The 27,237-nt window shown below is 41.8% G+C and overlaps 1 protein-coding gene across 1 annotated transcript in view; it reads right to left on the reverse strand.

Annotated features, from left to right (window-relative positions):
- Nucleotides 1-459: 459 nt before the first annotated feature.
- The window catches only part of LOC104276529 (thiamin pyrophosphokinase 1-like), a gene marked incomplete at its 5' end in the record, with an annotated part of 63,731 nt that continues 36,953 nt past the window's right edge, over nt 460-27,237 (reverse strand). The window contains one exon of the mRNA XM_009872892.1: nt 460-578. Within this exon, the coding sequence (XP_009871194.1) occupies nt 460-578 (119 nt within the window). The remainder of the gene's footprint in view (nt 579-27,237) is intronic.

Below are 27,237 nucleotides of genomic sequence, written 5' to 3' on the forward strand. Positions count from 1 at the left end.
GAGAATCTTTCAACATTTAATACGTTACAAATCAGGACAGAAAAATGAGATTAACTACTCTTGGTGCCATCACCTTTTAATTATGTTATACTATATGCAGCTGTGTACTGCATTTCCTTGTGCCAAAGGGGAAGAAACAGTTCAGTACTGGAATAAAATACTCCATAAAATAGTCTGAACTAACCAGATAAGCAGGAGCAGTTTCTTTACAGTCATTTCTGTTTGTGATTGTATTGGGTAGCAACTCGTGTCTTCTGAGGTATCAGAATGAAGTCTTTAGTTACTGCTACTAATCGTGGTTTGATCTCAAGTGACTTTTATTTCAGACTTATTTTCTATTCAGTACATAAAATTCAGTGCCTGCTTATATCTTTCAGAACAGCTTCACCATCTTAATTCAGTGAAATTCTGCAGTAATTTGAGTAGAGTCAGATCAGAAAAAGGCAGCTGTAGCTGGTCTTATCTTTTGATAGCCATCGTCCACAGCAAAGGCTTGTCCGTCTCAATGGTCACAATCCCAGAGTTGTCATAGGTGTTGGAAGTACTGACGAGCGTTCCAAACTTCAGCACCTGGTTAGCTGTGAAAAATAAAGAAGCAGCTTAGTGGTACTCCTGAAACAAATGCATTGATGTGCGTTTATTGTTTCAACGACTGCTGCTCCTGCAAAGCAGAGAAAAACAGCTGAGTAAATCTAACCCAGATAAACAACATCTAAAATAGCTACGTTAAAATATTAATTAGAAGGCTTGTATGAGACTATTTGATGACCTGTAGAGGGAATAAATTAATACTTAATCCCCAAATTAGCATTTTGAGTTTACAGCAGGTTATTACAAAAGCAGATTGTCAAATGTTCCCCAGAGTTTAACATCTGGAAATTTGGATTTCATTAGCATCAGCTCAAGTACGAGTGCTAGACAAGGTATTTAAAGGACGCAGAGGATCTTGCTGTGTAGTTCTAAATAAAGGGTTTGCTTTAGCTCAGCAACAAACCTATAATCTCTTAAAATATTAACATTTTAGAGGAAAGGCCAGCAGATAGAAGCGATAGTATTTTAAAACTTTTACTTTGAAGTGACTTGCATCTTTTCTTCTATTGCAGCCTAGTGAAGCAGGTGCCCATCTGCAGTAGAAACCAAGTGGTGTTACTTGTAACAAATAGCTAATGACAATTTTAGGGGAGGGTAACCCAGCCAACAGGGCAGTTGTAATGATAATTCTGAAATAGCCAACATGTCTTAATAGACCTGACATGTCTTAAGGAGTACAGAGAGTTACTACAAGCTGAGACCAAAGATAGAAGCTGCCCCCCCAAACTGAAAAATGAAGCTTAACTTTTATCTTCCCTTTCCTCCCTTTTGGGGATAGTGTTGCTTGCATTTTGCAAACATGGGAACTTCCCTGAAGGACGTCTAAGACCAGTCATTTCTGTATTAGTCCTTGCTCATATAAAGGTTCAGAGTAAGAACTCTTTGGTTTAGTTTGTAAAACAAGCCAAGTGACAGCTCTTCTTCGCTGACGCCAGAATTACGTTTCCATGGAGGATACAAGGGGAGCTGCAGGTGGGGAGAACCGTTGGGACAGATCAGCAAGACTCCGTGTCTTGGCAGAATTGCCAGATCTCATGTTAATACTGAAGGAGGAGCAAACCTCTGGATTTGCTATCAAGTGGCCCCACTGCAAATGGAGATCTCCCCTGGTCAAGGGGTGTGCAATACAACATACTAAACTCTAGTTCATGATTTGCCCAGGAGACAAACACTCTAGTTGTAGATGTGAACATAGGCTACAGTAAGTTTGGGTGTAGTAATATATCATTACTATGCATATTAAAACTGTCTACCCATTGCTAGAAGTTGTGCATGAGGAATTGAAAATGACAGCCTGGCAAAAGGCAGGACATAGGACGTGCCTCAGAGTCTCCTGCCAAATCGGTGCTCCCACTCTTGTTACTAGCCTAGAACGGACTGGAGAGGAGGTTTAAGCTGCTAGATGTGCTTGGTTGGAATGAGACAGCAAGACCAGAGTTTCCCTCCTGAAGACTCCTGCCATTTGAATCACTCAGGAGTTCAGGGCGTAACTGCAAGGCAGTGCAGAGGTTCAGCAAAGAGGGGCCAAAAAAAGTAAAAAAGTACTGTACTAGCTCAATTATGTACCTAAAATAAAAGTGCTAGATTCTACCAGGACGATTTTGGACACACAACAGGCTCCTAGACAAATTCCGGAATGAACGAAGTCTGGTGTTTGCCTTTGGAAGAGACAGCAGAGGCCGGTTGCCCTTCTGGAAGCGGATGCGCTGGACTGAGTTGGCAGAGAACCCAGATTTCACCCTTTGCAGGTCATTTAATGAAGATGAGGTAACACGGGGGCAGGGTCCCCTGTGTAAAAATATTCCCGAAGCAGTGTCTGAAGTGTTATGGTCAAGTTATGAATGCTTCTGGTTGGTTTTAAGTAGGAAAGAACCTTAAATAGTTTAAATATTTGTTGACACACAAATTATCCATTTTAGGTTAGTATATATTGAAGCTTGAAGGGCTGGAGGAACTTTGTGGATCAATTCCTATGCTGTATAAGCCCACTCATTTAATATAATTTATTGCTTCTTGCTCAAGACTGTCAGAATAATGTCTCAGCTTTGCATATGAAATCATGGCTCCGCAGAAGGCAAGAATTAAGAACAACATGGCAGCTTAATGAAACAAAATCTAAAGCAGTATTTCTTCATGCATAAAATGAAGTTAAAATCTTGCCTTTTTTTTCTTTCAATAAAAAGTTCTTGTCCACTAGATGGAGCCTTTTATCTTTCAGTAGCAGATTTTCTTCTGCGCAAAGATCAGTTTGGAATGAAGTGAAAAAATGGAAAAACTATAAAGCAGTACTGCTCATTCACGTGGCTCAAATGGACCAATTCCAAGTACTTGGTTTCACAACCCGCCAACATTTCAACTAATATAATTAAAAACGTGTGTTTTCCATTCAATGAATGAACAGTAATTGATGTGAAAAAATAGGTTTAAGCCAGTAAAGGAAATAAGAGGATGTACGTACCTACAGCTTCTAAGAAAACTGCCTGCTGTGTCATGCACTATGATACAAAGACCATTATTTCTTAGACATCCCTTTTGCTGACCAAATTGTATGACAAAGGAGGCCTCATTAATCCTAAGACTGTCCATTTCCACTATTTTATTGCTCATTTTTGATACTTTTTTAATGCAGAAAAGCATGAAATGCAGAAAAGCGAAAAATGTTAATTTCAGATGTAAGATTCTGAAAACTGATGAATCTTACAGTTACCAGAACATCTGGAAATGTTAACAAAATACACCCTATAAGTAATCGAGCTATATATCAGAAAAAAACCAAACCAAAACACCAACAAAAAAAGGCGCAAAAAAGGCCAATTCTAAAAATGTATTTTAAAACCTCTTATATTTATACTGCTACCATGGTTGCAAATTTTATTTTTTTAGTAGATGGTACTGAAAATGAGACCTAAGCCTTGACTGCAACGTGTTCACCGTTGCGCTGCAGGCTTTTGGCCCAGAAACTGAGAACTAGGACGGACTTATTATAGCTAGACTGGGTCTTGTCATGTTAGGTGCTGCAAAAACACTAACTCTCAATATCAGGTTATTCCTCTTAATAACCATATTCAAGATCTAGTAGACGTATCATATATGGCAAAAGCAAATTATGCCATTAATTAGAAAGCCTTAATTAAACAAGGAAGCCCTCTAGTTATTCCTACATCTATACCAAAACCACAGTGAAATCTGGACAGCTGAGAGAGAGGCTTTTAGCTGCAGTATCTAATGGTCATGACGGAAGAGAAGTTTAGAAGATGCAAGTCCTTTTTTACCATGAAACAGATTTAGTGAAGGAAGTGACTTGGTGTGAGAATGGCGAGTCAAGCCTCGTGCCTTTTACCTGAAGACAGGTAACGCATATGGAAGCCTTTTGGAAAGCCCTCCCATGCAGTCATGTAGCACGTGTCCCCACTTCACGGGATTTCACCAACAACTCAGGGACTTACTGCTTTTACCACAAATAACTGAGAATAAAACAGCATCACGATAAGCACATCCCATGTAGATAACTGCAGTATCTGCACTATGCTTCCTTTTCTCAACTGTGTATCTCAATTACTTTCTGAAATATGTAAAGTCACAGCTTGCTGATTTCCACCACTGGAAATAAAAGTAGGTACAGGAATACAAGCAGATTGCTACTGCTGGCATGGGTGTTTAGAATATCAAAATAATTAATTATTAATTAAAAGCCTTATTATAGTGAAAATAATACTCTTCCCCCTTGGCAAATGCTGCATCAAAATGATAGAAAATTAAGATCAATAAGCTGAACAACAAGTTAAAGTGAAATATTGAATTACCATTTGGTATCCTATTACAGTTTATCTGGAGAGGATTTCCCTGAAGTTCTATGTTAGGAGCAAAAATCTGCATTTAAATGGAGATGCATTAGTAACGCACGAGCTAGTACTTTGCAAGTCACCCTGTGTCTGCAGAACAGCAGCATTAATTTTGCTATTTAAAAATAAAAACCGAATAGTTTATAGACTGATTTTCTTTCCATTCCTTCTAGCTTTACACTTGTGATTAGACTGACTTCACTGGAGTTAATATTGATTTACACTGATGGATGCAAAGGAAAAGTTGGGTCCTTGATCTCTGCAGTGGGAACTGCAAAACTGGAAGTTGCAAATAACAGTAATTTATAATAAAACACGAACTATTTTCAATACTGACACAACACAGAGGTACCATAAAGGCTTGCTGAGTCTGCTCGGAGGGGACAGGTTAGCCTGTCCTGGTATAGATCCCTTCAGGGCCAAGGGGAGCTTTGAATAAGCAGAGGTTGCACCAGGCAGTTTCTATAGCTATTGTAACTTGTGGTACCTGGTTTTGTAGTACAGAACAATGGTTTTGTCACCAAAACAGCCCCGTATGAGCAGGCTTACAAAGGCATCGAGAGGGTACAGGGTGAAAGGGGCCCAGCAGGCAGGGCTGGTAGTTATTCCACCGGTTCAGATGCTGGCAAAGGCTCTCTGGGCAGGGGCTCTGCAGCAAAGAACTAGCCTCATGTCAGTGGGAATTCAGGAGATGACAACAAAAGCACTGGCTGTCAAGGCTTAATGATTTCATTTAAAAAGAGAGAAGAACATGTTAACAGAACTATGTGTTCCACTCTGGATAGAAATCACCCAGATTGGGTGAGCCTTCAGAAATGCAAATGGATGTCAGAAGTTTTCACATTTATTTCCAGCACCCATTTTTTTTTTCCATATATTTTTTTCAGCTTTGTAATCATGGTGGTACTGTAAGAATAACTTGAACTCCTCCTGTCACATCACCTGCTTGGTAGCAATTTGAAATGATAAGCTGATAAGAATGATGCTAATAAATAGAGTGCTTTCTACGCAGATGTCTCTGCTGCTGCTAGCGCTTCACCAAAATCAACAAGAATCATTAACTGCAGGAAGTTTCCATGGCTATTAGCAGCATTAGCACTACAACAAGATGTGATCCAGTGTTTGTTCAAAATCATTTTAGCTTCTTAATTAAAGTGGCCCAGAAAGTCTGACGCAGAAACTGTGTATATTATTTTCAGTAGTGCCTTTCCAGTCTAGATATGATAAAAGTTGTACCGATACAGAAGTGATTTACCAAAAGAAAGTCAGGGAAGTAGCTGGCCTGGAAGATTGTTTCACTAAGCTAAGGGCAAAAGCAGACCACGAAGTAATTTAAAGAATTTAGTTCGGCCAGTAAGAAGCAGTGTGTTTTCTCCATTTTTGATAATTTCCAGTAATTTGTATAATGTTTATCAAACTACTTACAAGTCTTGAGGGGCTATACAAGTGACAGGTACTATTAATAACAGTGTTAGAGCAATGAAGAAACAGCTGCAAAAAAAGAATTATAGCTTCAGTTTGACAGTCGCTACTGTAGAGATCCTGCATATAATCTAGACAAAGTAACTTGTTGCTATTTTGGTCTCTCTCTGCTTCATGTTGTGAGATAAAGAACGCTATTCTCATGAGAACAAGGGGCAAGAGTAATGCTAAGATGCATCAGCTAATGAATTGTATTAGTTCGAAGCTTATCATTAAGACACTTCATAGCACACATCATCCTATTAGGCTGCCATGCTTAGAGACATCACTTAGTCATGCAAAGCCAAGAATGGCAATGTGTTACAACACAGAAACCTGAGATTAGCTAAAAACAATGGTGTTCTGTCTTGGCATGCGAGTCTGAAGCTCTGGTTTGACATGACAGCAAAGAACCTAAAAATACTTGCTGTTTTGAAAGCTGCTGCACTGCCACATTGATACAATGCATCTAATGGTGAAATATACTGAGATTATTGGAGGAAGATATGCAAATGATCCTAGCAAATGACCACATGCAATGCTGCAGAAAGGAGTGAAAATCCTCCTACATTCCATGTGATCGAGCTGTTGGAAACTGAGAAGAGAGACAAGGAAAGAGGAGGGAGAGGCAATCTTTTCCTGATCTAGATCTCAGGGCTAGCAGACTACGTCCATGTATTTAGGCATCAAACAACTTTGCACCAGAAATCTGTTCAACAAACCCAGATCCAGGACTGACCTTGATCAACATCTTGCCTCTAGCTACAGTCCTTTTCCAGCACTTCACATAAAGATGAAAAAACCCACCCTCTCACAAAAATCCTTCAATGTGTTTTTAAGTGTGATATTAGTTGACAAGAACATAGTTAATTATTTTTCTCTTCTATTTTTTGGCATCCTGATAGAACCTGTCACATATATATTCATAAATTCACAAGAGGAAGTAGAAGAGGGTTTTAGAACACATGCATAATACAAATCTTCCAGCTTCTCACTGCTGCTCCCATCATTTGCAAAAACATGCAGATACAACAATTATTCCTGTAACATCCGAACTGGGCCTGTAGCTGAAATATGAGAACGTGGATATTTTCACAGTGAACACCTATACAGCTTGGGTTAAATGGGGATCTTGCTCATCCGCCCCGCAAAGGAGAACAGCAGCACTGCCATCAACACTGTGCAGAGGTCTCAGCCAACCTCTTCTACTGCCTACTAGCACGTAGGAAGAGTCCCCAGTGTCAAGTCTGCCATCAAATTTAGCTGTGCTCCGCTTCCTTTCTCTATGGTGAGGATGTGATTTTCCCAAGGGACTTGATCTAAAGCCAGTCCCTAGCCAGCCCTGAAAAACAAATTTAAGCAGGCTAACTTCTCCTCCTTATCACTTCTGCCAACACTAGGTGAGCTCCATATTGAGAGCCCTGTTCTGCCACACAAGTTGCTCTGTCACTGGCCTACAGTGTCACAATTAAATTAAATATAATTTGACAAAGCTCTGTAAAGGTTCAGTCCTTAACTCCAGCTTCTGCCATGTTTTGTAGGGGGAAGAACCAGAGGAGCTGAACAGTAGCAGCCTGGAACTAGTAATTGAGGCAGGACAAGGGTGGTTGCACACCATGTGCAATGCTACAATAGTGAAGGAACCCTTCCCCCCAAGTCCAGCCCCATCAGAACGGCCCCAGTCCACGGCTGCTCCCCACTGGAAGCCACATACGTGCCACAGACTCTTGACCACCAACTGTAGGGCTTCTTGCTCCCAGATCTCATGTCAATCAAGTTGCCAGACCAGACAAGACTATTAAACTGTGCCAGAATAGTGGAAATGGCACTCAAAGATCTCCTCTGACCACATAGAAGAGAACAGTTGCCTTCAACTCTGAGCACTGATCAGGGTGCAAAAAAAGAAGCTGCCCTCTGTGTGCCCTTCCACACCAAGCCCCAGGACAGCTGGTTGCATAGTGGCTTGCAGAGGGCATTACTTGTCTTGAACACAAGCAGCAGCCTCTCTTAGCTACCTGCACTTTATACAAATAACTAATTTTGATCAAATTAAATCCCTGACAAATAATTTATTATGCAAGCTTTAACAGTGAACCGCACTATTTCCTAAAAGAGTTTTATGGAAATATGATATTACATTTACATGGAAAAATGAAAAGACCAAACTAGAATATTCATCCTTATGCACAAAAGGCATCATCAATAAAGCAGCTGCGCTTTTGTCTAAAATATTTCTCTGGAAGCGGGTAATTATTATTTAAAAAACTCACAATGATCTGCTTCTGACAGCTCACAAGGTACATGTTCATCTACTTGCTGTCCCTGGCAGCTGATCTATTCTGAGCGCAAGTGATGAACTAATAAAGTCTATTATACTTCTAATAGAAAAGTAATTCCATTTATCTTTACCCTTCCTAGCAGCATCGCTTCCTTTCACTGTGTTGGGGTGGGATGCTGTAAGAGGTTTCTAAAATGTGCTTATTTTCACCCCTACAATTGCTGTGCATTACTTAGAATTTTAGATTGCTCTGCTTTCTTCAGAAAAAAACAATTAGAAAGAGATAATATCACCCTGAGGATGAAGCAAAAGCAATTATTTCTGTCATAAAATGTCCCCCTAGATCTGCATGTGAGCAACTAAGCTTTTTGATTTTTAATTTTATTACTTAGTCTTTCTGTTAACAAATAATTAATATGATTACTAACACCCTATGTACCTCTAATGTCTATACTATTTCAATTATAAAGCCATTACTGATGCTTATTAATTCTATTCCATTTATCTTCAAGCCTGCATGGTAAACTTAGAGCATTTGTTGACACTCATGGAGTTGCAACTCCTCCAAACTCACTCACAGGAAACCAGCAAAGTTTATCTGCTGCCACTCCTGAGTCAGAATGTGAAATTCAACAGGGGAATGCAAACCACACTGGTTTTAGTTCAGAGTCACTCAGTTTGATGACATAGCTCTCTGTGTCTTCCAAAAAATCAAGAATTTTTTTGAAAGTGTTCCCCACTGTGTCTTTACAACCTTCCTTCCCTCTAAAGTCAGTTTTTTTTTTTTTTTAAATTTCCAACAAAAATGTAACTTATGACACAGTAAAGCCTATTTTATCTAGTAACACCCGCTTCTTCCACTTTGCCCACCATTAGAACACTTTGCTTTCGGAAGGACACAGGAGTGATATCTGCCATGTATATGAATCAGCAAGTCAGTGAATATGGCTCATTTAAATTTTTGTTTGTTTGCTTTTGCAGCCTTTTTTTGGATGCAAGATTCAGATTTGTTGTCAATGCTGCTGAATACAAACGCTGCTATATAATCATAGAATGGTTAAGATTGGAAGGGACCTTGAAGATCATCTAGTTGCAACCCCTCTGCTGTGGGCAGGGACATATCTCTCTCCCACTAGACCAGGTTGCTCAAAGCCCCATCCAACCTGGCCTTGAACGCTTCCAGGGATGGGGCATCCATAACCTCCTTGGGCAACCTGTTCCAGTGCTTCACCACTCTCATGGTAAAGAATTTTTTCCTTATATCTAACCTAAATCTATCTTCTTGCAGTTTCAGGCCATTGCCCCTTGTCCTATCACTACAGGCCTTTGTAAAAAGCCCTTCTCCAACTTTCCTGTAGGCCCCTTTCATATATTGGAAGGCCACTATCAGGTCACCCCAGAGCCTTCTCTTCTCCAAGCTGAATAACCCCAGCTACCTCAGCCTGTCCTCATAGCAGAGGCTCTCCAGCCCTCTAATCATCTTTGTGGCCCTCCTCTGGACCCACTCCAGCAGATCCATGTCCTTTCTGTACTGTGGGCTCCAGAACTGGATGCAGTATTCCATGTGGGGCCTCACCAGAGCAGAGGGGAAGAATTAACTCCCTTGACCTACTGGTCACACTCCTTTTGATGCAGCCCAGGACAGTTCGCTTTTGGGCTGCAAGTGCACACTGCTGGCTTATGTTGAGCCTCTCCTCAACTAACATGCCCAAATCCTTCTCCTCAGGGCTGCTCCCAATCTGCTCTCCGCCCAGCCTGTATGTGTGCCTGGGATCGCCTCGGCCCAGGGGCAGGACCTTCCACCTGGCCTTGTTCATAACCTCTCAAGCCTGTCAAGGTCCTTCTGGATGGCATCCCTTCCCTTCAGCATGTCAACCGCTTCACAGAGTTTGGTGTCATCAGCAAACTTGCTGAGAGTGCATTCCTTCCCACTGTCCATGTCACCGACAAAGATGCTAAAACAACACTGGTCCCAGTACTGATCCTTGTGGCACACCACACATCACTGGTCTCCACTTGGACGTTAAGCTGTTGATTGCAACTCGATTCCTTATCCATTGAGTGGTTCATCCATCAAACCCCTATCCTTCAAGATGTCATGTGGGACAGTATCAAATGCTTTGCACAAGTCCAGATAGATGACATCAGCTGTGCTTCCCTCATCCACTGACACTGTAACACCATCGCAGAAGGCCGCCAAGTTTGTCAGACACAATTTGCCTTTGATGAAGTCATGTTGGCTGCCACCAGTCACCTCCTCTATATCCATGTGCCCTAGCAGCTTTTCCAGGAGGATCTGCTCCATTATCTTGTCAGGCACAGAGGTGAGACTGATGGGCCTGTAGTTCTCCAGGTCTTCCTTTTTCCCCTTTCTGAAGACGGGGGTTATGTTTCCCCTTTCCCAGCCAACGGGAACCTCTCCAGACCGCTACAGTTTCTCAAGTGTGATGGCAAGTGGCTTAGTGACTTCATCTGCCAGTTCTTTCAGGACCCGTGGATGGATCTTGTCAGGTCCCATGGACTTGTGCACCTTCAGGTTCTTTATATTGTTCTGAACCTGGTCTTCACTCACAGTGGGCAGTTCTTCAGTACCTCAATCTCTGCCAGTCCTCTCTGCAACTGGGGCAGTGTAGCTGGAGCCCTTGCCAGTGAAGACTGAGGCAAAAAAGCCATGGAGCACCTCAGTCTTTTCAACATCCTATGTGACCAGCTGCCCTGTTTCCTTCTGGAGTGGTCCTACATTTTCCCTAGCCTTCCTTTTGTCGCTGACAGATCTATAGAAGCCTTTCTTATTGTCCTTGACATCTCTAGCCAGATTTAATTCCAACAGCGCTTCAGCTTTCCTAACCTGATCCCTCACTACCTGGTCAACTTCTTTGTAATCCTCCCAGGTTGCCTGTTCTCTCCCGTATGCCCTATAGGCATTTTGCATTTGAGAGTGTCCAGGAGCTCCTTGTTCATCCATGCAGGCCACCTAGTGTTCTTACCAGTTGCCTTCTTTGTTGGGATTCATAGCTCTAGGGCTTGAAGGAGGTGATCCTTGAATATTAACCAGCTTTCCTGGGCCCCTCTTTCCTCCAGGACTTTATTCCATGGAATTCCACCAGGCAGATCTCTGAGGCTGTCAAAGTCAGCTCTCTTGAAATCCAGTATCGTGAGCTTACTGCTCTCCTTTCTTACTGCCCTAAAGATCCTGAACTCCACCATTTCATGGTCGCTGCAGCCAAGGCTGCCCCTGAGCTGCACACTCCCTCACAAGCCCCTCCTTGTTAGTAAGAACAAAGTTGAGCAAAGCATCTCTTCTTGTAGGCTCCTCTAGCACTTGGAGAAGGAAGTTGTTACCGATGCATTCCAGGTACCTCTTGGATTGCTTATGCCTTGCTATGTTGTCACTCCAACAGTTATCAGGATGGTTGAAGTCCCTCATTAGGACGAGAGCTTGTGAATGTGAGGCCACTTCTATCTATCTATGGAGAGCCTCATCCCATCAGTCATGCTGGTCAGGTGGCCTACAGCAGATGCCCATTACAATGTCACGTGCCTGTGCCTTCCCTTTAAACCCAACCCATAAAGTCTCAGTCATTTTCTCATCCATCCCCAGAGCTCTGTGGACTCCAACCTGTCAGTGACATAAAGGGCAAGATCCCTTCCCCTTCTTCCCTGTCCATACCTCCTAAACAGCCAATATCCTGCCATTCCCACACTCCAGTCACAGGTGTCATCCCACCAAGTCTCTGTGACGCCAATGATATCATAATCCTGCAGGCAAGCATGTATCTCTAACTCCTCTTGCTTATTCCTCATACTATGCACATTCACATAGAGGCACTTTAGCCGGGTGACTTGCTGACTGGTAATTCCTTCTCCAGTACCTCAGGTGCTCTCCCTCCTGTCTGTAACCCATCAATAGCATTTACATCTTTGCTGCCACACAGATCTTACTCAAATGAAATGGCAGAGCGAGAGTCCTTGCTAGTCCACCTACAAGCCCTGACATGTTTCCTTTAGGCTTATTCCTAACAGGCCCAGTTATCTCGCGTTTCCCCTTCTTATCTAGTTTAAAGCCCTGTCAATGAGCTCTGCTAACTCCTGCCCCGAGATCCTTTTTCCCCTCTGGGACAGGTGCATCTCATTAGTTGCCATAAGGCCAGGTGTCTCATATAGGAGCCTGTGACCAAAAGACCCAAAGCCCTGTTGATAACACCAGTCCCTGAGCCATGGATTGATCTGGTGACTCTTTCTGTTAATTCTCTCATTCATGATTGCCACTGAAGGGACAGAGGAGAACACAACTTGCGCTCTTGAATCCTTAAGCAGCTGTCCCAAGGCTCTGTCCCAGACTTCCCTGTGAAGTGGGTCTGGACGGCATATTGGCCCCTCTGTCCCCCTCAGTAGAGGGTCACCCACAACAATGACCCATCTGCTTTTCTTTTTTGGAGCCAGATGTGATGCTGGGTCTGTGGTGACCCAGTCTTTTTGACACTCCTGGCCTGGGTGAACCATCCTCCTCTTCAACAGCCAGTTCCTCCTGCAGGACTCCATACCCATTCTGCAAGGGCAACTGAGAAGGTGGGGGAGGTTGGGAGGGGACTTTCCTGCCTCCCAAAGCAGGCACCTGTTTCCATTGCCCCTCTTCTCTGAGGTCCACTCCTACTGCCTGGTGACAAGAGGGGAGGGGATCCTGTGATTTATGTGGGTCCTCAACCTGTTTCCTTTCTCTCAGGGAGTGGGTCCACCAGTCAATCTTTCTCTCACACTCTCTAATACTCCTCAACCTCTCCACTTCATCCTTCAGCTAAGCCACCAGGCTGAGCAGATCATTCACTTGTTCACACCTTACACAGGTGCTGTCTCTGCTACCCTCCATTGTAAGTGCCAGGCTCTGGCACTCTCTGCAGCAGAAGCCTGGATGCCTGCACATTTGTGTGGGGCCTCTGCCTGGGTGCCCACAGTTTTTCTAACAACATCTGCGGCAACCATAGCTGGATCTCTGCAAGTGACGGACCCCTTGCAACTTGAAGGTCAGTGTGGACGAGCATCCTTGACCTCTGACCACTTAGAGCGACTGAACTTACCTGGTACACCGGCAGAGGCTCAGCATCCTGCCCTACGAGCTGCAGCACCCACCGAGGCACACGCACACACTGCTTGCTCGCCCTGTGCTCTGAGGGCAGCGATGGGCCTCTGCCCTCCCTGAGGCTTCTTACAGCTGGGTGGTGCTGGCTGCCCCCATGCTAGCTCAGCAGCTTGCCAGCCCCCAGCAGAGGCAAAGCACTTTTCTCAGCTTCAGAAAAGCCCCAAGAAGAGCTTGTCGTCAGCCATTTTTGCTTCAGATCTCTTTCCCAGTGCAGTCTTACCTGCCCTGAAGCTGGTCTCTGCAGCAATGACTGCTTGGCACGTCAGTAGATCGTTTAAATGTTTGGCCCCCAAAATAAAAAAAAGAGATATTCATCATTAAAGACTAGTCCTAAGTCTCATCAACTGTCAAAAACTTTATTCAAGTGGAAAACTAGCTCCTGAGGAGCCTTTACTTAGTTGTGTGCTCTGGAAAAAGTCTGATTGATTTTGAGCAATGATTTCCAATATGAACAGCACTCTTAGGGTTGGTGTGCTTCCTCCTCCTGACCTTTGAAGAGCCCTTATTTTGTCCCTCCTCCTCCTTCTCCCCTTTCGCAAAGTGGCTAGCGATTCATCCTGTGCATTCAGAAACATGTCATCCACTTCCAGGCCCTGTGATTGTTAAGGATTCAATGGTCTGGGGGATGTTTTCTCCTGCTTCTTCTCCCCTGAGGAAGATTGCCTTAGCAGGGCTAGACCCTGCTTTCTGCCTCCACTGAGTGGAATTAAAGGCTTCTGCATTAATCATGCAGTGCCGTGTCAGGCGCTGCCCAGGCCAGGTGATGTAAGGTCTTCACCCTCGAACACAGAGGCCAGACCTACCGCTAAATTAACGTAGTGCTACACGGTGCAGTCAGAGACATTGAAGTTTTAAGAGTAAAATGGATTATACGCAGTTCAATTTTCAAACATGTTGGCCAAGATGGATTGCAACAGATTGGCACAGTGATGCATGTCAGCAGGCTCTCAGTTTTACTGTACAGAGGACTTGACATTGGCTTTTAACCTACTGATAAACCACCCCTAACATGCTGCAAGAAGTGGGAAGGAAAAGGAATTACAAATCCAGCAGTCACGAGCATAATAAAAGACTGGGCCAACTACATTACAGCTTATCTACTTCCACCAACAGCAGCTAATTTCTAGCACTTGGGGTTGAAAGACCACGATGGCTGCAACTGCGAAGTAAGGAAATATATCCACAAACAGGCTACAGGCTAGAGGGAACTGTCATAAAGTAAATCCAATTTATAACCTGTGATGTTCCTTATCTTACCTGAAATTACTGTCATCTTCAAACATTTGTCATTCCTCACTAATTATCAGTGTTTGAGGGGAGCTGTAGGAGAAACATTCCTATCAACAGCTAAGGAAGCCACCTCTGAATTTTATTTTGAACTCAAACTTATTAAATATGTTTGGGTTTTATTTGACATTGCTTTTCCCACCTGGGCCATTTGTTGTACTCAACTTTTTCCACTCTTCCTTATATTGTAGTCACTTCACAAAATGATGCCTAGCAGAATTTCACAGACATTAACTATCTGATTGTTTAAAATAATCAGATGTGAAATACATTTTTAATTTGCAAATGGGGAAAACTTTATTGAAAGCAAAATTATCTCAGAGAAAATTCAAACTTTGTGAAAAATTACTATTAAAACATTTTTGTTAGTTGTCGAAACAATGTCAGCAACTTAAGTTCCTCTTAAGCTCACATCTTTCTTAAAAGAATCTGAAGGATGGAAAATAGTACTGTAAAAAGTTGCTGATTAACCCACGTAATACCACCTAATACAACTTTTTGGAGGTGTGGCGTTGTGGGATTTAGGCACCTTTGCCTAAACTTTAGTTCTAACTGTAAGGCAACCATCTTGGCTAAAACACTGCAAGAGCGCTTAGGCCTCAAAAACTAACCATTCTCACGGCATTTATGTGGGATAATTATCTATAATTACTTTATAGTAAAATGCCTTCATAGCATTGTTCACACGTCGGAACATCAAGAAAGTTTCCAGGACAGCGTGCAGCTGGTGCATAAGGAGCTCTCCCCACAAAGGTTTCTAAGGTAACCTTAAGGGTTGGTAGCATTAAGGGAGCTCGATGATTCTGACCTTAAGAGGAAATACCACAAAGCATGGAACGTTGTGGAGATACCGTGGTCAAGCTCTGTGAACACAAAGGAACCTGGAGACGTCAAGGAGCCAGTTGACTGCACATTTACTATCCTGGGCCAAGAGTCTGTCATCGTTTGATAGAAACTCTCCTTTGGGTGAACTATGCTCATTATAATCTCATTATAATACCAAAACACACCTCCATGCCAAAAGCTACCCGCCTCCAAGGTGCGACCACCCCTCACTGAGCTCGTGCATTGAACTTTTCTATACCTTTAAATGAGAAGCGAGGAAAATTTACACCAATCACAATAAAGGTATGCATGACTAGAGTCACTCAAGCTCCACCTGAAAGGTAACAAATAATATAAAAACAGCCCAAGAGAGGGGGATGTTGGGGAAGATTCCACTATCGTCAGGGGAGATACCACCACGGACTACCTCTGACTCCTGGGATCAGTCAGCAGGCTGAGCCTCTCTTCGCCCCCCCATAGGGACGCCTTTGGTCTGAACACTTGGTCTCACCAGGTGCTGCCCCAGTATGCTTAGAAAATCTTTATAGAGCTGCTCATAATCTAATACATCTGTAACCTTTGCACGTGCTTTGCAGTCAGTCACTATGACCGGCAATCAAAATGAATTTGTGTATCTGTTGCTTTAATAAACTGCTTCTTGTCCACAACAGGAATTGTTGTCTCTCTCTTTTTTACGCAACAGGCATTAAGTGTTAGAACAGGAAAAAAGTACAGTTAAAATAATATAAGTAGGAGTGAGTATTTTTTTATCCGGAGGGAGGAATCACAAGTGTAAGAGTTTATTTCCTGTGTTATTTCTAAACTTAGGTTAACTAGGTATGTTGGCTTAAAATTGAAGAAAAATCCCCAAACCATTAATTTCTACTTTCAAATAAGGCAGATAAATATTAAAGCACACAGTATTTTCAAATTATAAACATTCCTTTAACTATCGCTGTGGTGCTTTCCTATCTATAGTTTCAACACATCTGCTATATAGCGCATGAAAAGATGGATGTATCTATGACTAACGCTCATAGGAAAATATTAATATAGCTATAATACTTTCATTTTAATTCTTCTATGCTCTACTATCCTAAATGTTCTATAACACTCAAATAAAAAAAAAATCTCTGATGTCTACATGCTTACAAAGCAAGCAGAAATAAACAAGAATATATTGACGCATCCAAAGACTAATCCTGGGATATTCCGGTCGGAGTAGATGCTTTGCGTAATTAATCAAATGCAGAAGTCTCAAAGCAAATGAGACCTACAACTATTTCACCTCTTGGATGTGGAGATAGGCACATAGTCCTCCTAATATCATAACTTTAGGTGTATATCACTACTTATCACTGGAAGCCATCCAGCAACAGGGCCACTCCATCTCCAAGGATACCTTAAAACCTAGAGGATGTCTTCTTCAAGCTTTGGACCCAACATCAAGCTTAGCGATCCATGAACAATTATATCTATTTTGTAATTTAAGGCATGACCTCCTACCAAACTGTTTGTTTATTCTGGAACAGGCAGCACTGGTCTCCTAGAAATGGGCAGGCTTGTTTTAAGACCATCAGAATAATACCGCATACATGCCTAATACAATGCAGACTTCATGAGACCAAGGAAAGAACTTTGGAGGAATCTGCAGAATAAGCCAGGTCAAGAAAGCCTGATAAGAGCTTAAGTCTTACTGGAGGTTGGGTTTAGAAAACACCAAGTAAAACACCAGCATTTCTAGGAGGAGCTGGAGAACCCTGCAAGGTCTGTACAGAACTGACAAAGATGAGCCTTGCAGCAATAGATCAGTACATGTTGTGTGTCATGCCGTGTCATGTGTCGTCATGCGTCATCATGTGTCGTGTGTCATGTGTCGCGTGTCGTGTGCAAGAGTGAAACCTGGATGATACAGATTTTGAAGTACAGGGCTCATTTACAGGTACCTAAGCAGAAAAGAGAGCCATAAAACATCAAGCCTAAAAGCTGTGAGCAAAAATGTAGTTATGTGACTTCTAACATCATTGGCAGCCAAGTGGATAAATCTATGCATGCTGCTTTGAAAGGGTACCCATAAATACTTGTAGGACTCTCCAGCAAAGCACAGGACCTTTAAGGAAGGCGAGAATACTTTAGGATGCTCTTACTCAAAAATACCTGAGGTCAGTCAGCCATAAAAGGATGCCTCACAGACATCACACACACAAACTCCCCTGGAAGTGGACAGAGATGCTTGAACACAATGCCGCAGAACAGAGAAAGTCCCTCAGAACCATCATTTTGGGAGAGAGAAAGAACAGTACCGAAGATTTAACAGCAGAAGAAACATCCCTTGGAAAGACTTTCTTGTTATAGTACTGTGAACTCAATAAATGCGGTTTGCTGGCTATCCTCTGTTGCTCACAGGTAAACATTGCCTCTGAGAAGTTTTGTTCTCTTTCTCAGATCACAGCCTCCAAAGTCAGGGGATGCTGAACACAACACTGAGACAACTCCTGTAATTTGTAGAAGACAGAATGGACACGATCATTGATGTAGCGTAATGAGCCATTTCCCTCCTCCCTACTGTGATTAATGGTGTGGATAGGAGGTCTGCTTGCCGAGCTGATAGACACGATCCTGGCCCTGGAGGCATGCCCTATATATAGCGCTGTGTGAATACATGCATGAGAGATTGGCAGGCAGAAGCAGCTCTGGGAGCCTTTGTTATTGTCCAGTTTACTCTTTTCTGAGCTCCTCCAGCTTGCACAATCTGTGTAGCCTCTGGGAAGGAAGCTTTAGAATTGGCTTACTTGATGGAAAAAGCTGCTCTTCATGTATATGATGCAAAATAATATGACAGTGATTGACAGCTAGGGAGGAAAAATGAGTTAAGTCAGGGTACTGTGTAAAGGGAGCAGAAGATGGAAGGAAAAAAAAGGAAAATTCCTCATTGTCATAGCACACGTGCAGTGGCAGAGATAAGAGTTGCTGTTTTTTATAATAACAATTGTTATTAAAATCAGTTAAGTTGATGCAAGTTTATGATATAAGCAGTACCCCAGTGATTACTGGATATTTTCCTTCCAAACCTAATCTTCCCCAAATAGAAAAGAGGAGCCTGCCAGTCTACTCCCCCCTCACGTTTTTGAACAGGTAATGTAATGAGAATATAACTCCCAGGGCCCAGTCTTATCTACCCTTCCACTGATACGTGACAATGCTTCTCATGCACACTTCTAAAGCAAGCCAGAACTTGCCTGTCAGCCTTTCATTCCCTTCTCCCTTATACTGCAGGGCCAATTGTAATTTTTACTGAACGATGCAATTACATTGCAATGGACTGGGCAAAAGTGTGCTGCTGCTTTTGTGCTTTCGTAATTCAAGTCTGAAAACAAACAAAAAGTTGCAATTGATTCCACCAGCCTTTTTTTTTTTTAATGAAACAAAAGATAATACCCAGAGAGACTTCTACTAGAAAGACGAGGAACTCAAAATCTGGAGTAGGAACTCAAAATCTGGAGTCTCTCACATTTCTTACTTTAGGAGATGGTATATGCCCAACAGAGACATACCATCTTCAGGCTGTTACGTTCTGGACCACTAGCATGGAAAGCTGCAACCCTGACAAAAGAATTAACAAAAGGGGAAATGATACCAACTTGAAGATACTTGCGGCAAAACTGGAGATACTAAAACACATCAAGGAGAAAACGGCTTAGTTGAACAAATCCCAACTGCCTCTCATTGCTAGTGCAAAGTAAAATACCCATTTCCAGAGCTCCAGCAGACATGCTGGAAACCACTATTTGTTGCTGGTACTTAGAAATAGTTTTACAAGTGTCTCCTAAGAATATGCCATGCTTGCATTCGACCTTAAGGAGCTACACCTACCATCATTAGTAAACAGGTTAAGCTGTAGTTTCCCTTTTGTTGTGCATGTGCATGCAGCTCTGTGTAACAGAGTCATAGGAGACAAGACTCAAACCTCTCCCACTTTATAGAAAGCTGTAATCCAGAGTCACTTTTGCAAAAGATCTGTAAGTCAAGATGGGCCATAACAGGTGAATTTTTGAATGTATTTCCCGCTTTGAAAACATGTAGTAGATCTCAATATCACTCCTTACAGAAATCGGGTTCAGACAGTACAAATCTTCAGGCCATTTGAGTACATTAACCACCATCTTCAGGGACAACTGCAATTCCAAGACATACACATGCTCGTCTTCAGGGTAAATTCATACCTAATTCGGACCTTGTCTAGTTCACTGTTCTTTTCTGCAGGCTACAGTTCACAGAGGCACTAAATCATGTGCTTAAGCCCACACAGACATGGCCCTGATACCATAAAAACCTCAGCACACAGCCTGTGTTGTGCTGAACTGAAGTCCAAAGGATTCCTTTTAAAACCTCTGACCATATAATGTGATGGAAAAAGAACAGAAAGGTGTGTAACCTCTCATAACAACACCTACGCGCACCAGTACCTTTAAATCTTGATTTTAAAAGCAAGCAAAGCAAGGCAAAACTTAGGTTAGCAAAGCTCTTCTACTTTTAAATCAATTTCTTTATTTATAACCTTAATGATAGTAAGACACATTAATAACAACATGGTATGAAAACTCCTCTCTTTTCTCTCCAAAGCAGTTTTTCTTACAATGATTATGGTAATTTTTCTTGTGTCTTGATTAAATGAAGGTGGCTTGCTTCACTTAGATATGCATTGACTGAGCCAAGCTGGCTTGACATTTTGGCACGCACACAGAACTCCAAAACGGAAAAAACCTTTGCTAGGAGAGATTTAGCATTCAAAAGCTGCTCAGTCTTGACATTGTGTAGTCTCTTCCATCTTCATCTCAGCTTGGTTATGGAGGAGGGAAGTTATTTTACTTAAACCAAAATTGGGTTAATCTGACCCTAGTTAAAACGAGCCAATTTCAAGAACATGTAAAAGTCCTGTAGCAATTTTCAAGAAATCTCTCAGACAAATACACCTTTCCCACCCCTCACTACTGCAACTAGAGATATATGTTTAGAAATTCATCCTATGAAGCAATCTAGATGTTCTGACGGCCACAATTTATCAACATAAATTACCACACTTCACAGCAGAGCTTCTGTCATAAGAAAACACTGTGTGCCCTAAATTGCCTGCTGCCCTCTTCAATAATCAGCCTAGTTTTTAAGATCTAGAGATCTGCTGATAAAGGACACCTCAGTGCATACAGTGACAAAAAAATTGAGCTTCATACACATCACTGGAAACGTCCACACACTGCTCTATTAATCTTTAGATTGGGGTCATTTTTCTCTTGAGATGTGGTAATAGATTACTTTTAGAGAAAATGGGGAAAAGCACCCAGACGGGGCCCACTTAGTATTAAGCAAGCTTGCCTCCTTCATTCTTGGTTTAATCTTAAAAAGTATCTAACGGCCAAAGCTTCTGTTAACCCTGTACTGACCAACACCGAGGCAAAAGGAACAAACAAAGCATTAGTAACACCAGTCTGCCTCTCCATCTTCTGAGGCACCCTATGTTGTTAAGACCCACACTGGCACTGCACCTCTTCTCTCCTGATCACAGTCCATTTCAGTGGCTCCAGCATAATCATTCACCTGCCCGAGGGCTCCTCAAATCTCCTACCCAACCTCATTTTTGCATTTCTCTATCATTTTGTTTTCTCTGGGAATCAAAATCTACTCACTTCTCCAAAAGCCCAGGAGAAAGTGGGCATGCTCTGACCCTTTGACTCTTCTCCTGTGGAGATTCAGTCTCTAGAATACCACAGATAAAAAGGACTTTCTCTCCCCTCATTCCTCAAAGCCTCTGGATGTGTCTCCACAGGGTCCCAGACCTTCATCCCTGCATTTTAATGTTCTTTTGGTTCAGGGCCTTTAAAATTGCATGAGGGAAAACATACCTGAAAGTGCCTTGGAGGGACTTACGGAGGGAGTTCTTCAGTACCTTTGCCAGCCCTGATTTTTACAGTATTTTTTGACACGTGTACTCTGAAAACTGTGATTCCCAGCAGCACAGGGAATGCCCACTAGTGTGTTCAGGGGCATACTTCTTCACCTACAGAGCAGAAATCAGGACTGGGAACTGAAATCAGTGGAGTTCCTTTGGTGCAAATGATGAAGAACAAGGCAGTGCCCTGCATTTGCTCATTAGAGTACAGTTGCTTGTCTTTGGAGAATCCCTACTGGGTTCCTCCTCTTTCACCATACATCTTTCACTCTGCATCCAAGGAGACACTCTGGCAGGGTGGAAGAAAAACACATTGTGCTTTGCCCCTTCTACATCAGCTGAACTGCCTGTGAGTACCATATCTATAGGCACGAAGCTAAAGTAGACCCAAGCTGCTGTACAGTACACCAGCATCCAGCCTGCCTCCTGGATGGCTCAGGAACACCAGCACAGGGAAGTAGAATTCAATGGTTTAATGACTTTTGCTTTGCATTTTGCAGCCCTCTGGTATGCTTACAACTCTGGAGAGCCTCAAAATTAAGCTCTTCAGATGTATTTCTCCTGTTCACAGTAATCTCAAAATACCTCCTCCTGTATAACACAGTACACACCAGCAATGCTGAGGTTAGAGTTCTGTTAGGATTTTCGCTGCATCTTCCTCCTTACAAGATATCCATGCCCATACATCCACTTGTACGGGCATCCAAAAGGCCCATACAAGTTTCTCAGGATGAATACAGATTTCAAATGATGACTTAATGTCTTAAAAGTTTTAGGCTCTTCATTATCAGTTAGGAAAATCTATGAAGAGGGTGCCCAGTTTTTTAATTTTTTGGGACAACACAGATTGGACTTTGTTGAGAGCAAGTAAGGTATTTATGATGAATAAATTAAAGTATTACCAGGTAGTCTCATATATAATGGGACAGTATAATATTAACCAATCCTAATATATTCTCTGATGGTCCTCTTCTATTTCTCATTTATTTCAGTCTTGAAACCCTAAATGTCATTTCTCTGTGGGAGACTGTTACAGACCCTGAATTGATATTAATGGCATCTGCTTTGCAGAGCCAGCAACCTCCCAACAGCATCAGACATTTACAGTTTTAGAAGAGGAGGCTTTTCCATTATATTTTATCATAGAAACACCTTGCAAAAAAAGACACTGTGAAGGAGTGACCACATATTAGTCCTACCTGGATGCTAAACCATGGACAAAACAGTTTTTGGCTGCCAGCAATGGTGTTGAATATCTGCACACACTACTTAGATCATCGGCTTTGAAAGCTGATTTTTTTTTCTATACTAAGTAGGTAATAATTTTCGTGCCCAGGTCACTGAGCAGAGAGAAAAAAAACCACAACTGGGCCATCCAGTGAAGTTATGGCAGACTGGGTGAAGGCAAGCTTACTTCTTCATTAAAGCAAAGCACCTGACACTTTTTTAATACTGCAGGAGGCTCTGCTCTCAGAGAACTGTGAAGACAGCAGTGATTAAAGCCAGTTCTGACTGGAGAAAAAGCATGTTACACTGACCTCAAAAGTGTAATTCAAAATTCATGATGCTACACTCGCTAGCCGAGTGGTCCACACTCTCATCCAAGGAACCATCTGTGTAGATGTAGGTACAGCACATACACAGGCTCTCAGGAGAGCCACCCTAGACTTATCATCAGCACAGCAGTGAATTAAAGATGGTTTACTGTCAATCCCTCCTGCCTGAAAAAAAAAATAATTTCAAGAGAAGCTTATGACCTAGGAGGTAAAAAGCTACTGAACCTAGTCCTTAGAGAGGCCTCTACATTGACCCAATCAGCCATAAAAGCTCAAAGAAGCCACCACAGGCTGCTCAGGACAGTTTTCCTGTAAATAGACAGCTGTGAACATAGGAGACTAGGGTGGCTTCCTGCCAAAAATCTGCATTTTAATAACTTTGTAATTGCATATTTCTGCAATCTGTTGGCTCCGACTTATTTTAAGAACATCCAAGGAGTAAAACAGTATCACCACCAGATTTTCTGGTACTTTAAATTTCATAATGAAGTTTGCAACAACTCAGTAATTACTATGAATAATTCACAATAAGTGTTATAATGATGTGACACATTTTAGTGAATCCCTGAAATTTAGGATGTTTAAGTGATAAAAACAAAATCAAAATTAAATTCACTACTAAATATTAGAAGAAAAATAATTAAATTCCATAATTAAAAAAACAAATCGTGAATCCAGTCTGGGTGGTGACATTGCTCATGTAATTCCATTAAAAGTGATTTGCTTTAAAGATAAAGCATAATTTTAATAAGAATGGCTGTGATACTGCAAATGCCAGCATCCATAGACACAGCCACGCATGTCTTGCTACACGATGAGATGACCTGTCTGCAGCTACCTTCAAGACTGTGGCTCCAGTCGCACGTGGCACAAGAAAAGCCTTGAAATAGTAATCCATCTTAATAGAAAAACTTGGAATTAAGTCCACTTTACCTGGTTGTGCTTTTTAGATTAGTGCTATGAACAACATATTGGGTAAGAGATACGGAACAAGTTTCAAGTTATTCAAGTCCCTCTGCCTAAAAAAAAGGAGTCAAGCATGCCTTGGCTCACTGTACCCTTTTCTGAACTGTCATGCCTACAGCAGGCTTTCACAGACAGCCACAAGACACCTAAATGCAATATTTCTTTCATGTACTAATACGGTTTGGGATGTTTGAAAATCTCGTTTCACTTGAAATTGAAATAAAAGGCTTTTTACATGGTCACTCTAAACAGATACACTGACTAACCATTCCAAGTCAAGCATCTGAACTCCGGTGCTTATACAGAATAAGAATGTAAGTTCCGTTTTGTTTTTGTAATGCCTTTTTTTCAATTTTAAGTCAAAATTTTAATAATGGAAAAGATTGCTGTTCCATTTCATGAGTGGAAGAATGACAGATCAGTTCTCTTACTCTTGGAGAGACCAAGGAGGCAGGAAGCTGAAATTAAAATCCAGTCTCTAGCTTCCAAGACCGCCATATAAAGAACAATCTCATTTAAAAAGCAGATAAATAGTTACAACCTAAAAAAGTACATTGCCAAAGACTGATCAACCTGAATGGGCAGTGACTAACTTCTTCCCCATTCTTGAAGAGCAACAACAAAAGCCCTTTGTGGACAGTTGAATTTGCCAGCCCCAGTGTACACTGGGAGGGCCAGTGCAAGACTGATGGAGGTATGCTTTAAAGCTAGCTCTGCTCAGCCCAGAAAGTGAAAGGCTTTTTGTCATCTACCCCTGCCCTGGTTGTCATTCCTTGCCATTAGATTTTGTTTCCTAAGGCGTATGTATTTGCTAGTAAGAGAAGGAACGTGCCAAGTGACAGATTTGCCACGTATGATGATATACGGATATGATTTTCATTGTGCTTTGCAAAAGGAAAGAGTTCTTTCACCTAACTCTTAAGAAGGCAAAAAATGCAAGGAGGGTTGTTTGTTTTTTAACCTCAAGATTCAACAATTACCTTCTTGACAGCTTGTTACAATTATTTTTCCATTATTTCATTAATGTCTTAATTATTCTCTTCAATTGCCACTACACTTACCCTCCAGTTTGAAACAGAAGCCTCTAACGTACCAATTTTTACCAACCATTAAGGACATACTGAAAGAAAACATATTAGAGTTGCAAGTATTCAACATTGGTCACTAAATACAGGTGAAAAAATATAAGATCCTAGAAGGATGGCACCCACAGTAGATAAGATAGATTCATGATATATTTGGGATGCAAACTCCCCCCACCTTCCTAACACCACAGCTTTTCAGTGGCAAGGGAAACAGCAGTCTCTTCATCCCCTTGTCAGCTCCAAGAAGCAAACTGAAGAGTTTTATTCACTAACAAATTTAAAGTAATAGACAGTGAAAGACCATTCCTGAAACGTTCTCCATCACTCATCCACTAAGAAACCTTCATTGCTATGGCAGCAACTGCAATGCTTTCTAGCAGGGGCTTCTGGCAAATGTTTCAAGGCTCAGTGATGCTATAGGAGGAAAGTAACATTTAATTTTACTTCTTTATTGGTGGGTGGGAGGGTCGGGAATGTTACAAATGACCCCTGACACAAGGCATTTCATGGAGAATTGACCAGTTGGGATTAATGGCCCTTGGCTGCATTTGGGCTATAAAATTTTTCAGCCAGCCATTAATTTTCAGGAAATGCTCTGTGCCTCAGTCATTATTACTTAAATAAAAACATATATTGTATATATGGTCAAATCAAATTATGGCTAGAATTTTGTCGAGCACAGATAGAGGTGTAAATTTACTGTGTTAAAGCTTTTCCTTTTATGTTCAGGTAACTGTAGTTTGGTAGTGGGAATGACTCTCATACATGCCAAAGGAAAACACCCTTGCTTTGTCCTTGACTAGAGCAATCACTGTGTTAGAAGCAAGGATAACTATTTGCAAAAAAAAATTTTTAAAAAATATAATCAATTACCTTAATTTTCTGTTACAAACATGAAGTAGTGTACATATACACACAGACGTTGACTGTAATTACATCTAACAATACGTGTATATATATATACACCTATCACAAAAATATATACAGCCTATTAAACACAGAGAATGGTGTGACCATTTTGCCATGAATTTGGGCTGACTGCATTAATTATGCACACCAAAGCTGTAAGTGCACAGTGCAGATCACCTTAGAGAAAGGCTAGTAAAACTTTTGTATCACACTTATGTTCCCTGGTTTTTGCTGCACACTGCAGGAGCAAGAATTTATAAGAAGGTGTTTAACAAAATTTTATTGAAGCTATGGCTTGCAAGTTTGAGTGTGTAAAGTCAGGTACTTCAGCTGCCATCAGTGAGACCATACAGTGATTTGAGAAAGACTATAACCAATAAAATTTTAGAAGCCTCTATAAATGACTTAAAATAGATTTTCTGTATAAGTACCTTGACTTGAAAATCTAACAGTAAGGTCTGGACCCATGATAGGGATAGTCAATGTTAATGTAAGCTTTTTACCAAGACAAGGAATTTATAAGTTTATCAGAGATTACAAAGCATCTATCTAGAGCCAAGGATGATCCATAGATATCCATCTTTAAAATTATAGAATCACAGAATGGTTTGGGTAGGAAAAGAATTTAAAGATTGTCTAATTCTGACTACCCTGCCACGCGCAGGGACATCTCCCACTAGACCAGACTGCGAAAGCTCCATTCAACCTGGCCTGAAGAAAAATAATCTTGAATACTTTCTTTGCATGCTAAAGTGATGCTAGTTCATGTTTGAAGGTGTTTTATCTTTATGAGATGCAGTTTTTCTTCCGCTCAGCCCAGAGCAGCATGTATACTGAGGCAGGCTGTGTCCTTAGGTGTGGCCCCACAGAGGATGCAGCAGAGCACAGACCAATTTTGAGATGACAAAGCTCAAACAGAAAAGGTGAAGCTTCACCTCATCCCTGCAACAGCCTAGTGCCCAGCAGCAATGAGGGACTAATGCATTCCCTGTCTCTGAAGAGAGACAGAGCTGGACATCAAGCTCCATGCTGCCCTTCAGCACCTGAGGCTGATGGGACATCTGCAGCATGTGTCAGGTCACCCCAACACCCCGAGAGGCGAGACTGGCTTTTATGCTATTTTTACAATATCACTTGCAGAAAAGGAAGGACATTCTAAATCCATGTCAACAACACCCATTTATTGAAGCGCAAATAGCAATGTTATTTATGCTTAAATGCACATTACCTCATTTCATGAACGTGCTGTCTCTAGCCTTCCTTCTCACCTCCCTGCATTGGTGCTGCGCTCACCGACACCCTCCCTCTCAAATCCACCCTTTGGTCATTCTCCCCTCATCTCCAGCATGGGCA

Source organism: Apaloderma vittatum, unplaced genomic scaffold, assembly GCF_000703405.1.
Source record: "Apaloderma vittatum isolate BGI_N311 unplaced genomic scaffold, ASM70340v1 scaffold1237, whole genome shotgun sequence".
Classification (NCBI taxonomy): Eukaryota; Metazoa; Chordata; class Aves; order Trogoniformes; family Trogonidae; genus Apaloderma; species Apaloderma vittatum.